Source organism: Carya illinoinensis, chromosome 14 (genome assembly GCF_018687715.1).
Source record: "Carya illinoinensis cultivar Pawnee chromosome 14, C.illinoinensisPawnee_v1, whole genome shotgun sequence".
Classification (NCBI taxonomy): Eukaryota; Viridiplantae; Streptophyta; class Magnoliopsida; order Fagales; family Juglandaceae; genus Carya; species Carya illinoinensis.
Genome location: NC_056765.1, coordinates 30,822,143 through 30,836,464, shown reverse-complemented (window position 1 = coordinate 30,836,464; position 14,322 = coordinate 30,822,143). Strand labels below are relative to the sequence as shown.

Here is a 14,322-nt window from a genome sequence, read left to right as displayed (position 1 = left end):
ATGTTCACCACGAACAACCAAACCGCTATTTTGAGTTCGTCGGTGCCTCTCTCGATCCTTTGTCTGAAATCTAATTCCATTCATAATGCAACCGGCGTACGACGCAACCCACTTGTCGGGACCACATGCAAGTGCATATATTTCATCTCGTACACTGGCTGGGTTCATCGCACGCTTCTCTCGAATCTATATTCCAATCAAAAGACAAAACCAACGTAATAATAAAATAGCTAGAAGATTTAGTAGTTATTTTGGTTAGTTAAAAATGAGGCATATTAGTTTTTTTAGCAGGTTTGGAAAAATGCTATTTTATGCATTTTGTTATAGCAGTAAAACATGTCGAGTTGAAATGGAATGATAAACCGTCAACCCCCAAGGTATCAGACGGTTTAATATTAAAGAGAAATACGTACGTGTTTCTTGAACCAAGCTGGGAATTGAGCTTGGTGCCTGCGCGCAGAGTTGGTTGTGCTTTCCCTTGTAATCATGTTGTAATGGTCACTGCAAAACAGAGTGGTATAAGTTCATGGTGTAACTATGTAACCGTTAAACAATCTTTGCTTTACACAAAAATGTGGACCACTTACTCGAGGTAATGCTCGATCTCGCCACAATTATTGAGAACATACCAGTGGGCTCTTGAAAACCATTTCTCGGCTAGCATGTGAATGTTGGCCGCCCCAAGCGGACGAACCTTTTGTGAGAATACAGAAAAAAATTCATCATTAAGCTGATCTGGAATGTCCGCGTTTCTTTCAACCCGTTTATATCTGGTCTCAATGTCGTTGAGATACATTGAGCAAAATGTTAAACACTCAACATGAACATATGCTTCTGCAATTGAACCCTCAGGGCGGGCTTTGTTCCGGACATAGCGCTTGAACTTCCCCAGGTACCTCTCAAACGGATACATCCACCTGTATTGCACTGGTCCAGCAAGTAATGCCTCGTCTGGTAAATGAATTGCGAGGTGGACCATAATATCAAAAAATGCAGGTGGGAAGATCATCTCAAGTTTACATAGGATGATAGAAATATCTGCCTGAAGGCGATGCAATGATTCATACGTCAATGTTCGAGCACACAATTCCTTGAAAAATGTACTTAGCTCGGTCAAAGCTAGCCGGATGTCGGGACGCAAATAACTGCCAATTACAACCGGAAGCAACCGTTGGAGAAAAATGTGGCAGTCATGACTTTTCATTCCTGTAATTTTGCCTTCCCGAATATTCACACACCGAGCAATATTAGAGGCGAAGCCATCTGGAAAACTAACTTGTGACACCCACTCACAAAAGGAAATTCTCTCATTATGGTTTAGTGTGTAACATGCCAGACTCATCCGGCAACGATCACCCTCCGGACGTAAGTGTAATTCCTTCCTCAGTCCGAGACGTTCCAAATCCCTTCGTGCATTTGCAGTGTCCTTACTCTTTCCATCAATACTCAGCAAGGTGCCCAAGACGCTATCACAGATGTTTTTCTCGATATGCATTACGTCTAGGTTATGCCTCAATCCCACGTCTTGCCAGTATGGGAGATCGAAGAAGATGCTTTTCTTTGTCCAGTTTTGTTCGTGTGGTGCCTGTTTCCTCTTCCGTTCACTTTTTCCAAATTGCACGTTGGAGACCATGCATAATGATTCAAGTATTTCTTGGGCCGTAAGTCTTGGTGGGTGAGGCCTCACCTCGAGCGCACCGTTGAAAGCACGTTTATTCTTTCTCCAACGGTGGTCCGGGGCCAACCAGCGACGGTGGCCCATATAACAATGTTTACGCCCATAGGCCAACCACATTGAGTCTGTATCTACATTGCACACAGGACATGCCAATTTCCCCTTTGTGCTCCACCCCGAAAGATTGGCGTATTCAGGAAAGTCATTTATAGTCCAGAGTAGAGATGCATGTAATTGGAAAACATCGGAACTGAATGCATCATATGTCTCAATACCAACCTCCCATAATGATTTCAATTCATCAACTAAAGGACGAAGAAAGATATCGATATCATTACCTGGTGATTTAGGACCAGGTATCAAACATGTCAAGAGAAAGTATGGATTTTTCATACAAGACCAAGGTGGCAAGTTGTAAGGCAGAAGTATGACTAGCCATATACTATAAGGCTTGCTCATGTTATTGAACGGGTTGAAACCGTCACTCGCAAGTCCAAGACGAACATTACGAGCATCTTTCGCAAACCAATCATGTTTCCTATCAAAATCTTTCCAAACTTTGGAATCAGCTGGATGCCTCATACAGCTCGAGTCATCAATACGCTGCTCTTTATGCCATCACATCGCTTGTGCTGTCTTCTTTGACATATAAAGGCGTTGCAACCTAGGCATCAATGGAAAATAACGCATCACTTTCTGAGGTACCCGGTGTTTACTTGTCAGTGAGACCCATCTAGATGACTTGCATTTAGGGCACTGATCTTTGTCTTCGTATTCTTTCCAGAACAAGATACAGTCATTTGGACATACATGAATTTTGGTGTAACTAAATCCCAACCCACGTTCTAGCTGATGTGCATCGTTATAGTCTTCAGGCAAAAGAGCAGTCGGGAAGGCAGATTTCAATAGCTTTAGCACCATGTTAAAAGACTTCACGTTCCAACCACCAATACTCTTGATGTGAAGCAACTTCACCATAAATGATAGCTTTGAGTAGTTTGCACATGATGGGTAGAGTGGACGTCGAGCATCCTCTACATACTGTTCAAATGTATGGTGTCTTGAAGTCCCAACATTGGGTTCTGGTGCATCATCGTCACCACCACCAGCATTTAAACCGTGAGCACTATTAACGAAGGATCCCACCCGGATGTCATCTAACATCTCATCAACATCATCAACGTACTCACCAAAATCATCTCCATCGTCCTCATCATCTGATCGATTGGCATGAAAAGGATCATCTTCTCCATGAAATATCCATTGAGTATAACTTATATCAATCCCTTGCAAGAACAAATGATCCCTCACAACATCAAATGGTTGGAAAAAATTATTACGACATATCTGGCAAGGACATCGAATGGCATCACTGGCAGGAGCATTGGATTGAGCCATGGATAAGAAATGATTAACTCCTTCGGCATATTCATGGGACCGCAATCTATCTCTAATATGCATCCAAGATTTATCCATTTAACTGTTGTATACCAAAAAAAGGCCTACATGCAAAATTTTCTTCAACAAACAGATTATCAAGTTGAATCATCACGACCGGCTCCCATTAGGTCCCTGACAAATGACAATAAATTTGTGAAGTCACTTTACGCCATTTAGTTTGAGATTTCCAATAAAAGTTGGAGAGGAGAGGGAAGGTGCTTATTAAGCTATCACAAAGATGTGAGGGACAAAAGAATATAGCCCTTTGCACCTTATGCACCCAATAATGGACAATTTGTAATGCAACATTGAGGGGGTTAATTTCCATGCCAAATGATAGAATGGTTGTCCATATCAGAATTCTATGGGAAGGTATAAGGTGCAAACTTATCAGGAGCAGGGGGACTTTAAGAATAACATAAAACATATGAGTGGGCAACATGATTCTGATATATAGCGACACACGGGAAGTGTGCGGGCTATATTTTCCCCCCGTACACTCTAATGCAGCACACTAGAGTGAAATATTCAGATCTGCTTTAGGGATGAGTGCTAGTTTTTATTGAATAATGGCATGTGAAAATATTTGTAGTTAGTGTGAAGTTAGACTAATATTATATCTGGAAATATTAAAGGCCAAAGGGTTAAAGGTAGGAAAAATTCAAGTGGGATTGGCCCAACGGTATCAAGAGCAATTCCAGTTGAAAGGAATGGAAACTTTCAGAAATATATATATATATATATATATAGTTATAAATATATATGGGTACATAACTACATAAATAACGTACAAAGGGTAGGTGTGAGCTTATAGGCTGCCAATAGAAGCTGCCCATATTATCACGAATTGACAGGGGTAAAATCAGAAATCACAGATGATACAGAGGGGAATCATAACAAACAATGCATTTTATAATCGTCACTACAAGACACATGTAACCCATTTATGGTCTAATCCATTATGGTAGGAGTAGCTCATAACATGTGGTTTATAGCCGAACCTTTGTAGGGAGATATGTGGAAAAGATTCATGGAAAACATAGTATCATAAGTACTGCTGTGTCAGTTATCACAGCGTAACATACAACGGCTTGGAAAAATCACAGAAAACCACAAATCCAGTCCATTTAAACGTTTGAAATGTTTCGGGAAGGGGCATACACCCACTGGGTGCCTATATAAAATTGCAGCAGCTATACCAACATGAAAATTACCCATCAGCCCAAGATTCCAAGCTCTATTAGTACAATAGAAGTAGTTAAAAAGGCAGTTTAACGATGCTAGATTGATGAGTTCGATTACAAATAGACTCTAAGTGCAATCCTGAATCTACTACCATGCAAACCCATTTTGATAACCCATTCATAGGTCCCAAAATATTCATACAATGACCAAACTATCTACCGATTTGGTTCATCACAAGACCCCTTTTTGGGATATATAGTAGTAGGAACTTTAAGTATTACATATCAAGCAGAATCTGTTCCATCCTATGTAAAGTACGAACAGATTTGACAACTTACACACAGTCTGTCATGAATACATGATGAGGTCAATTTGGAGGATTGCCTCAGCCAGCCGTGGAAGCCTGGAAAAAAATACAAAGGGACAAGGCAATAATTAAATGTGGATCAAATCCTAGATAGAACATGGTAAAAGCCAAGTAAATTTTACATAATAAATATTCATCTTCTACATCCATGGATCCAGAAGCTGTATGGAAAACCAGAGTTGATAGGCAATACTGGAAGCAAAACATTCGTACCAGTCTTCATTATGTTTTTATGGGAGAGATGATAAAACTAGTCTAAAGTGAACAAACAATTAGATTAGACTCAAGCTGTCAATGCACATATTTTCGATACACCACAGGTGAAGTGAAAGTCTATTGGACCAAATTGGTAGATGATGATAAACAGATCAATTAGAAAGAGGATTGTTAAAAAATCTATATAGAACATGGACTTCTAGATAGAATTGTGAACATTTGACTACCTATCTTAAAGTCTAAATAATAATAAAATGAACACAACTTCGTAGCTATATTATTGCAACACTTTAACTAATCTGTTACAAATAGACTGCTCTCCTTTAGTTAATAAATTAGTTATGACAAATTAGTAGGTACCTGCTGAGAACTGAAGGGCTATACCAAAAATGATTAACATTGTTGCTCAACGAATATAAACAACATTTTCTTTAACTCATTATTTCAGTGGGTAGGTAGCCACATTATGCAAGATGGGAAGTCTAATAAATGAACCAAAAAAAAAAAAAAACAGCAAACAGAAACAGAAATGAAAAGAGTAGGTAAAGGATATTAAATAGCATACACTTAAAGTAGCAAAAATAATCTAAACTGTAGTGTCTCTCTTCCTCTGCATATGGGTTACTTTAAGAATAGGTTAGGCTCCCCAAATGCATTAGCGTAATATATAAAACTGTATCATGATGGAAGTCATGTATTTTGCAAATTAATGAAAACAATCAAGACTCAACAGCAACAAGTGAAAGTTGCATTAACATTAGACTGATTCAAACCGGAAACTCATGAGTCTAAATCATTGAAAATTGAAAAAGAATTCGTTATAACTGACAAGGACAGTTCAATATATATATCTTGAACATACGTTTTGTTTGGAGAACGGTTAGCCAAAAAACCAAGCAAAATTTACCTATTCATCCACTTTTACTCTCCCAAACAAGAACTGTGATTTAGGATGCCAAAAATGGAAAAACCCACAGAAAATATTGAGTAAAACATAAAGATAAGTAGAGATCTCAGTCAAGGCATCAAAAAGAATAGAATATACAGAGGGTTTTCTAGTTTTACAGCTTTCCACCAAGTAAATTGCAGGAATCAATATTCTGAACCCAACAGAAAAAATAGAAGAAATTAAAAGAGTTGGCATGCCGGTAAAGAAGGAGAGGAAAACAGAGCCATACAATATCCATCCAACATAATAGCTGTGAAATGTATCAACCTAACCATTTCAATCAATAATCAAAGGTAAATGACAACAACAAACAAATTGACTGAGAAAAAAAAAGAGTAATAAAACCGTATTTGCTTCTGCCATGGTCCTGATGACTAAAGGAAATCTTTCAATTTCTCAAGTATATAAAATGCCCCAATGTTCAATCTGGTCATAAAAATCCTTCAAGCCAATACGACATTATCCCTTCAAAAGACATTTCAAAGCCTCGACATCAGAGAAATATAGAATAACAGGAATGGCGAAATCCAAAAAACTGATAAATTGAAAACCTGACCGTAGCTTCGCAGTTTAGTTTCTCTTCGATTGCTCACAGTAAAGGGAGCCGACCATAGTGTTTTGGTAGGGCTCAGTGAAAAGAAGGGGATGCCCAAGCAGAGACAGCTAGGGCCCAGAAAATCGACCAACTAAATTGCGAATCGAAGCATGCAAAATCAGAAGATCATCGTCGATTGTATGTGGGCTGTCGAGGACGATTCACTGGTTGCTTGTTCCATCTGCATCACTGATGGATTACGGCAGCACTTGGGATTTACAATCTTTGAAAAACATTTCTGGGAAGAATTTTCGGAGGTAGGGCTGTGGGTTTTGGGGTTAATATGGTATGGATGGTAGGGGCGAGGTCGACTGACGCGAAGAGAAGAGAGGGAAAAGATCCCCTGCGCGCTAAGTAGGCTATTTATAGAATCACAATATAATGACGACTTTTGCTTGTCACAATAGAATTCAGTGATTAATGAAAGACAAAACACTTCAGTGACGACTGTATGTCGTTAGGACAACCAGAAAACATGCAGATTATGACCTATTGTGACAAAATCAAATTCGGGGACTATTTTTTGCCGAAACAACACATTTTTACTGACAATTTCTATGGATATTTTTGGAGACAAGAATTTTGTGAGAAATCATATGTATAAGCGGCCACTTTTCATCTGTGGGAAAAAAAATGGTGGCAAAAACCATATTTTGTTGTAGTGTGGGTAGACTAAAATGTCTACAGACTTTGGATATATTTGTTGTCAACAAACATTGCGGATCGAGCATTGGGGAGTTGGGGAGTCTTGAAGATATTGGGGGGAAGCTCACTATTACGAAGCTCCAAAATGTCAAATCTCCCACCGATGCTTTGGATGCAAGGTTGAAGGATAAGAAGCATCTTACGAATTTGGAGTTGAAATGGGACCCTACAACTGGCAATATTTCAGAAAGTGATCAAATAACTGTATTGGGGAATCTCCAACCCAATACAAACTTGAAAAGTCTCACTATCGACAATTATGGTGGTAAAAGCTTACCGGATTGGCTCGCTCATCCTTCATTCTCTAAGATAGTGAATCTTTATCTCCGTAATTGTAAATATTGCCACATCTTGCCATCATTTGGACAACTACACTCTCTCCAGACGCTCTCTATCATTGGCTTTCATGGAATTGCTAGAGTGGGTATGGAGTTCTATGGTAGCGGTTCTTCTACGTTTAAGCCATTCGAAGCCTTGAAAGTTCTAAAGTTTCAAGACATGCCAGATTGGGAAAACTGGCTATGTTTTGATTCTGAAAATGAAGGTGAAGCTACTTTTCCTCGTCTTGAAGCGCTTCATATTATTAAGTGCCCCAAGCTAACAGGAGGGTTGCCCATCCATCTTCCTTCTTTAGCCAGACTTGAGATTGTTGAATGTTCGCAGCTGGCGGCCTCACTTCCAGACTTGAGATTGGAGTTAATAAATGTTAACGAGGTTCTGTTAAATGAATTGCCATCTGGATTTCATAAACTAGTGCTTAAAGGATCTGATGCATTACGGTCCCTACCGGAGGGAATGATGGATTCCAGCAGTCCTCTTCAAGAATTGAAAATTGATGGTCTACCCTCCACATTAAAAAGTCTTACGATCTCAAACTGTAAGAAGTTAGAATTCCCAGTGCACTTCAACTATTCATCCCTCAAAGAGTTATACTTGGAAAATAGTTGTGATTCTCTTAGATGCTTCCATGTAAACTTAATCGCAAAGATCGATATTTTCACCATCAATGGATGTGAGAATCTGGAGTCTCTTATTAATTCAGAACAACATGAAAACGATTTAGCCGCCTCGATTATAAGAATCAAGAATTGCCCTAATTTCGTATCATTTCCGGATGGAGGATTGCGCGCCGAAAAATTGAAAACATTTGAGATAAGTAGTTGTGGGAATTTAAGGTCATTACCTGACAAGATGCACCTACTCCTTCCATCCCTGGAGTCACTATCGATCAGATACTGTCCAATGTTGCAACCATTCGGTGAAGGGGGCTTGCCTACCAATTTAAAGTCACTATCGATCGAAAAATGTCCAATGCTGCAATCATTCGGTGAAGGGGGCTTGCCTACCAATTTAGAGTCACTATCTATCTATGAGTGTCCAATGCTGCAATCATTCGGTGAAGGGGGCTTGCCTACCAATTTAAAGTCACTATCTATCTTTTACTGTCCAATGCTGCAATCATTCGGTGAAGGGGGCTTGCCTACCAATTTAAAGTCACTATCGATCGATAACTGTCCAATGCTGCAATCATTCGGTGAAGGGAGCTTGCCTACCAATTTAGAGTCACTATCTATCTATGAGTGTCCAATGCTGCAATCATTCGGTGAAGGGGGCTTGCCTACCAATTTAAAGTCACTATCGATCAGATACTGTCCAATGCTGCAATCATTCGGTGAAGGGGGCTTGCCTACCAATTTAGAGTCACTATCTATCTATAAGTGTCCAATGCTGCAATCATTCGGTGAAGGGGGCTTGCCTACCAATTTAAAGTCACTATCGATCAAATTCTGTCCAATGCTGCAATCATTCGGTGAAGGGGGCTTGCCTACCAATTTAGAATCAATTTCCATCGTACGTTGTGACAAGCTCGTTGCCTGTCGAACGACATGGGGTCTACAAAAACTCCCCTCTCTTCAAGAATTGTCAATCTGGGGCAATTGCGAAGATGTGAAGTCTTTTCTAGAGCTGGATTTGCTGCCCATGACTCTGACCAGACTTACCATCTCTGGATTTTCAAATATGACCTCTCTAGACGGCCTTCAACGCCTCACCTCTCTTGAGTATATGGAGATCTATAATTGTCCTAATCTGAAGTTCGTGCCAAAAGATGGGTTTCCTGCCTCCATTTATTCTCTAGATATCCGCGGATGTCCACTATTGGAGAAACAGTTGCAAAATAAAAAAGGAAAAGAATGGCGCAAGGTTGCTCACATCCCCAACATAGAGATTGGCTTCTAATACAAGGCAAACATATGAACTACAAGGGGATGGCAGCGAGTGTACATTCAACTTTCAAAGTTAGGTACGTATTAGCTTTTACAACCATTAATCAATATAATTCGATTATTTTTATTTTGAGCAAAATGATTTATACAATTATCAAATAGATAAACTACCCGCGATAGATAAACTACCCGCGATCTCTTTATAAAAGGAACAGTAGATCTCTTCATGACAAAATGTAAAATAAAATAACTATTCGTTTTTAGTGGAACTTACGTGGATTCATTTTTTTTATAAAGTAAATAACGTTACTCCTCTATTTTAAGTACTTTGATGGAACATGTTGTTGAGTACTAAAAGGACAATTAATGAAAAAAAAAACGTTTATATTGTTGATCTGCAATACTTGCCATAGCATATATATCAATGAATGAGCAATATGCAACTCTATTTGCTTATGTTTACTCGTTAGAGAATTCCTATGTGATTTTTTATTATGAAATATATTTGATGGTCTATCATGTTCAGAATTTCACAACAAAATATATTTGAAAGCAGGTGGCCGACCTTTACCTGTTGCTGAAATTGAGGAAATTTCTGTTAAGAGTAGAAACTCTGCTTCTACAACAAATCAGATGTTGCTGCCAGGAAAAGCTTGATCGGTAAGTCCTTCTAAAGAAATCTTTACAAAAATCGAAATCCGACACCATTTCTCTTCCTAAGAAAAACTAGCTAGATGTAGGGAATTCAAGAAAGAGTAAAATGCGACATCTAAATTATACTCCCCCTGAAGAGATGGATTTAGCAAGTGCGGCGTGAAACTAATATATATATATATATATATATATATATATATGTATATATATATATATATGAAAGCAGGTTGTGCAGTTTACAAGGCTTCGGAGATCCTCAAGTCTTTCCCTGCCTCAGACTCGAACTCAAACTGCGGGCAACAACAACAAATGACAGATAATCTCCTATATGACATGGATACTGCTACTAGTCCTTCATCCTCTGATTCAAACTCGAACTCAACCTGCGGGCAACATCCAGATGTTCCTTTTGCTAAAATTGATGAAGTTTTTGTGAAGAACAGCAACTCCGATTCTACAACAAACCAGATATAATCAACACCAGCAAAAGCCTCAGGTTCCAAATTTCTTCTATAGGGCCAAAGCAGGTAGCTGTTGAGAAAGAGTAAAATGCGATATCAAAGGATATTGCAACTCCTCAGAAGAGATGGATATAGTAAGTGGCAAGCAATTTGAATGCAAATCGTTCTACAATAATTACAGAAACCAATTTAATATTTTTCAACAAAATTTTATGTACAACTCTGTCTCATGCCAGCAATTTTAATGCTGTTATTCTTGTTGATGTCAACTATGAATTTCAGCATCTAATCTTTTTTTTTTCCATAAAATTTTAATATTAATTTAACTTGGGATGTGAAATTTCAAAATATAATCTGCTGTGAAACATATTTTCTTTTGTTTATTATAAGACTCTGCATGTATTTGTATCTCACATGCATCCCTATGGCTCCTTGTAGATCATTTGGTTGCAGAAGATATAGAGGTGGAAGAGTTCAAAACATTTCTGCAGTTTGGATATGAGATGTGTGATGGTTGGGCCATGGCATGATGTGATTCCTGATCACTAAGGAATCACACTCTTTCATATCATCAACTGGATATTACATATTTATAGGTTTCAGACTTGTCTCTTGTAATTTTTTGTCTGTATTTCTTTCTCACAACAAGCAATAGACCAACTTGAAGATCACGACCAACCAGCAAGAGACCAATCTACGTACAGATGAAGTCAGATAAACCATTTCCATTGTATGGTAAGCTAAATATTTATTGTAACAACAACTTTCGTCTGACCATCTATCAAATTAATATAAATAATACTAAGTATAGTTATACACGTACGCACAATATTATATATACTCAGTGTCAGTCTCATCATTTTATCAAATTTTTTCCTTTTTAATTTGAGTTTCAAATTTTAAATTTAAAAATTAAATCAATATTTTAATTAACGACTTTCTAAAACAGTATTCAAAAAATAATACGATCGATCGATGTGGGACACGCTCCTTCCAGACATCCAAACCAAACCCACGCTGCCATCTTCATTGCTCCTCCTCTTCATTTTTCATTTCTTGGTACGTTCTTTTACATGATAATCTTTTCATTTATTGAATCTTGTCTATTAATTGTTTCTTATTTTAAAGATTTTCAATCTGTTTTGTTCCTATTATGTAGATTTATTCTGGAAAACATTAGAAGTTAGAAAGTGGGAAATGCAGGCAGTGGGGTGCTCCGTATGGTGAATCTGGTCATGACTTAGGGTTTTTCTAAGTTATTCGAGAGCGGCGTTGCGTGGGAAATCAGGTTTGTGGGTTTCGCTCTACTTGATTTGCTTTAATGAAGACATTTGCTCACACCCCTGTTTGGTTTGCTGATAGATCTCGGAAGAGCAAGGCAGAATTAACATCCTAACTCAAGATTATACTCATGAAGATGGTAATTAAGCATCTGTCATTTCCTTCAGGTATTTGTTTCCTATTATCTTCTCAAAGATTGTCCCCTCGAGTTTTTCAAAGCAAAAGATTTTACGAGAGTTGTAGGGACTACCATTGTTCATTCTATAGCTATGGATCGAAGAGATAGAAAATACATTGTATGTTGCAGTGGGAGAAAATGTGAAAGAGAGCAGAGCAATCCTGTTGTGGGCATTACAAAACTCTGGAGGAAAAAAGATTTGCATCATTCATGTTCATCAGCCTGCACAGATGATCCCCTTCAGTAAGTTGGCATTCATAACACATTCATGTTCATCTTGATCAAAATTATGTTAAGAAGCACTAACTTTTGAATATCTCAGAAACTTTTGTTAGTCTGACAGCAGTTTTGAACTCATAATCTAGGAATATGAGGATTCTCACGGAAAAGTTCTTTTTTTTTTCATTCACAAAGTCAGTCAGTACTAATTTAATCGTGCAAAACTCCTTTAATGTTCAATGAATGTATGTAAAGAGTTAACGAGACTCATCAATTATAAAGCATCACATTGAATATGTATATATGTATATAAAAACTTCTATAGGTTTATGTGCTCCACTTCCAGCGTAATGGGCGTCCTCTTACACCCGATTCCGTGGGTGTGACATCAATATAATAATGCTGCTTTGTCTTTGGAATACTTAGCTTTTTAAAATTTGTTTTAATTTTTAAACTATATACAAATAACATTATAATATCGATCATTTTAAAATTGTTCTTATAAATGATAGCTAGTTAATGTTAGACTTTATTATTTAAATGCCAAATTTTGACGTATTGAATGCTGTGTTGATATAGTATTTGATTTTTTTTAGAGATACTATAGTATTTGTATAAGGGATAAATGGATGATGAAATTCTAATATCTTTATTTCTTTTCTAGGTTATTGTTTGTATAAATGAGATTTAAAATTAGACACACAATAGACGCTATAATGTACAAAATTTTTGTTTATCATTCAGTGTCTCCCACTTCTTCCTACGACTCTATGATTATATTTCGGTCAGTGGTCCGGGGTCTGAGCCTTATGCCTCATCGTTACACTTTTGTGTTTTTGTTTAAAGAATGTGGGAACAGTTTGGGGGTATTGGAGGGTGAGCAAGTTCAAGTTCATGCCGTAAAAGTTGGGCTGGAGAACAATGTGTTTGTTACCAATGCATTGATTGGGATGTATGCGAATTGGGGCTTGGTTGAGGAGGCAAGAAGGATGTTTGATTGCACCATGGAGCGGGATAAGTATTCATGAAATATTATGGTTGGTGGGTCAGGTGATATGGATTGAGCTCTGGAGTGGTTTGATCGAATGCCTAAACGAGATGTTGTATCATGCAGTACCATCATAGCTGGTTAGGTCCAGGTAACTGTATTTGAAAAAAAAAAAAAATGACTACCTCGTATGCATGCTTTGCAAATGTTTTTTTGACACCTTGGTCAAGAATGTTGTTGCAACGCATTGTTTTCCTTTTCATTTCAGAACAATAAGCCCCATTGTTTACAAATTACCTTTGCACCTCTAGATTCTAGCATTGTCAATTTGTGGCAATTGCGAAGATGTTGAGTCTTTTCCAGAGCTGGATTTGCTGCCCATGACTATGACCAGTCTTACCATCTCTGGATTTTCAAATATGACATCTCTAGACAAGAAGGGACTTCAACACCTCACCTTTCTTGAAAATTTCGTTATCCGTAACCTCCCAAGGCTAAAGTTCACACCAGAAGAGAGATTGTTTGACTCCATTTCTACTCTGATCCATCTTTCCATCTCTGGAATTCCAACTATAACATCTTTGGACAACTTGGGCATTCCACGCCTCACCTCTCTTGAGCAGATGGAGATCCATGATTGTCCTAATCTGAAGTTCGTTCCAAAAGATGGGTTTCCTGCCTCCATTTCTACTCTAGCTATTTTCAGATGTCCACTATTGGAGAAACAGTTGCAAAATAAAAAAGGAAAACAATGGCGCAAGGTTGCTCACATCCCCAGCATAAGGATTAATTATGTATTGATTTGAATGGCTTCTACTACAAGGCAAACATATGAACTACAAGTGGATGGCAGCGAGTGTACATTCTACTTTCAAAGTTAGGTACGTACTAGCTTTTCCAACCATTTATCAATATAATTTGATTATTTTTATTTTGAGCAAAATGATTTATACAATTATCAAATAGATAAACTCCCCACGATCTCTTTATAAAAAGAACAGTAGATCTCTTTATGAAAAAATGTAAAATAAAATAACTATTCGTTTTTAGTGGAACTTATGTGGATTCATTTTTTTTTTTTTTTTTATATAAAGAACTTATGTAGAACTTATATATTTGAAACTTGTACATAGCGTTACTCCTCTATCTTAAGTAAACTTATAGCTATTTTTGATGGAACGTGT

The 14,322-nt window shown here is 37.7% G+C and overlaps 1 protein-coding gene across 50 annotated transcripts in view; it reads left to right on the top strand.

Moving 5' to 3' along the window:
• Positions 1–14,322, top strand: part of LOC122294203 (putative disease resistance RPP13-like protein 1) — a 79,996-nt gene that overhangs the window by 10,892 nt on the left and 54,782 nt on the right. For 27 of the 50 annotated variants that reach the window (XM_043102759.1, XM_043102757.1, XM_043102746.1 and 24 more), the window contains exons 2-9: positions 7,092–9,434; positions 9,914–10,017; positions 10,238–10,606; positions 10,911–11,207; positions 11,422–11,531; positions 11,632–11,760; positions 11,835–12,174; positions 12,997–14,019. In XM_043102759.1, coding sequence (XP_042958693.1) covers positions 7,092–9,370 — 2,279 coding nt within the window. In that variant the 3' untranslated portion in view covers positions 9,371–9,434; positions 9,914–10,017; positions 10,238–10,606; ... (3 more) ...; positions 11,835–12,174; positions 12,997–14,019. Of the gene's footprint in view, positions 1–7,091; positions 9,435–9,913; positions 10,018–10,234; positions 10,607–10,910; positions 11,208–11,421; positions 11,532–11,631; positions 11,761–11,834; positions 12,175–12,996; positions 14,020–14,322 lie in introns of all 50 variants that reach the window. The other 23 variants (XM_043102749.1, XM_043102741.1, XM_043102747.1 and 20 more) reach the window with 14 other exon arrangements.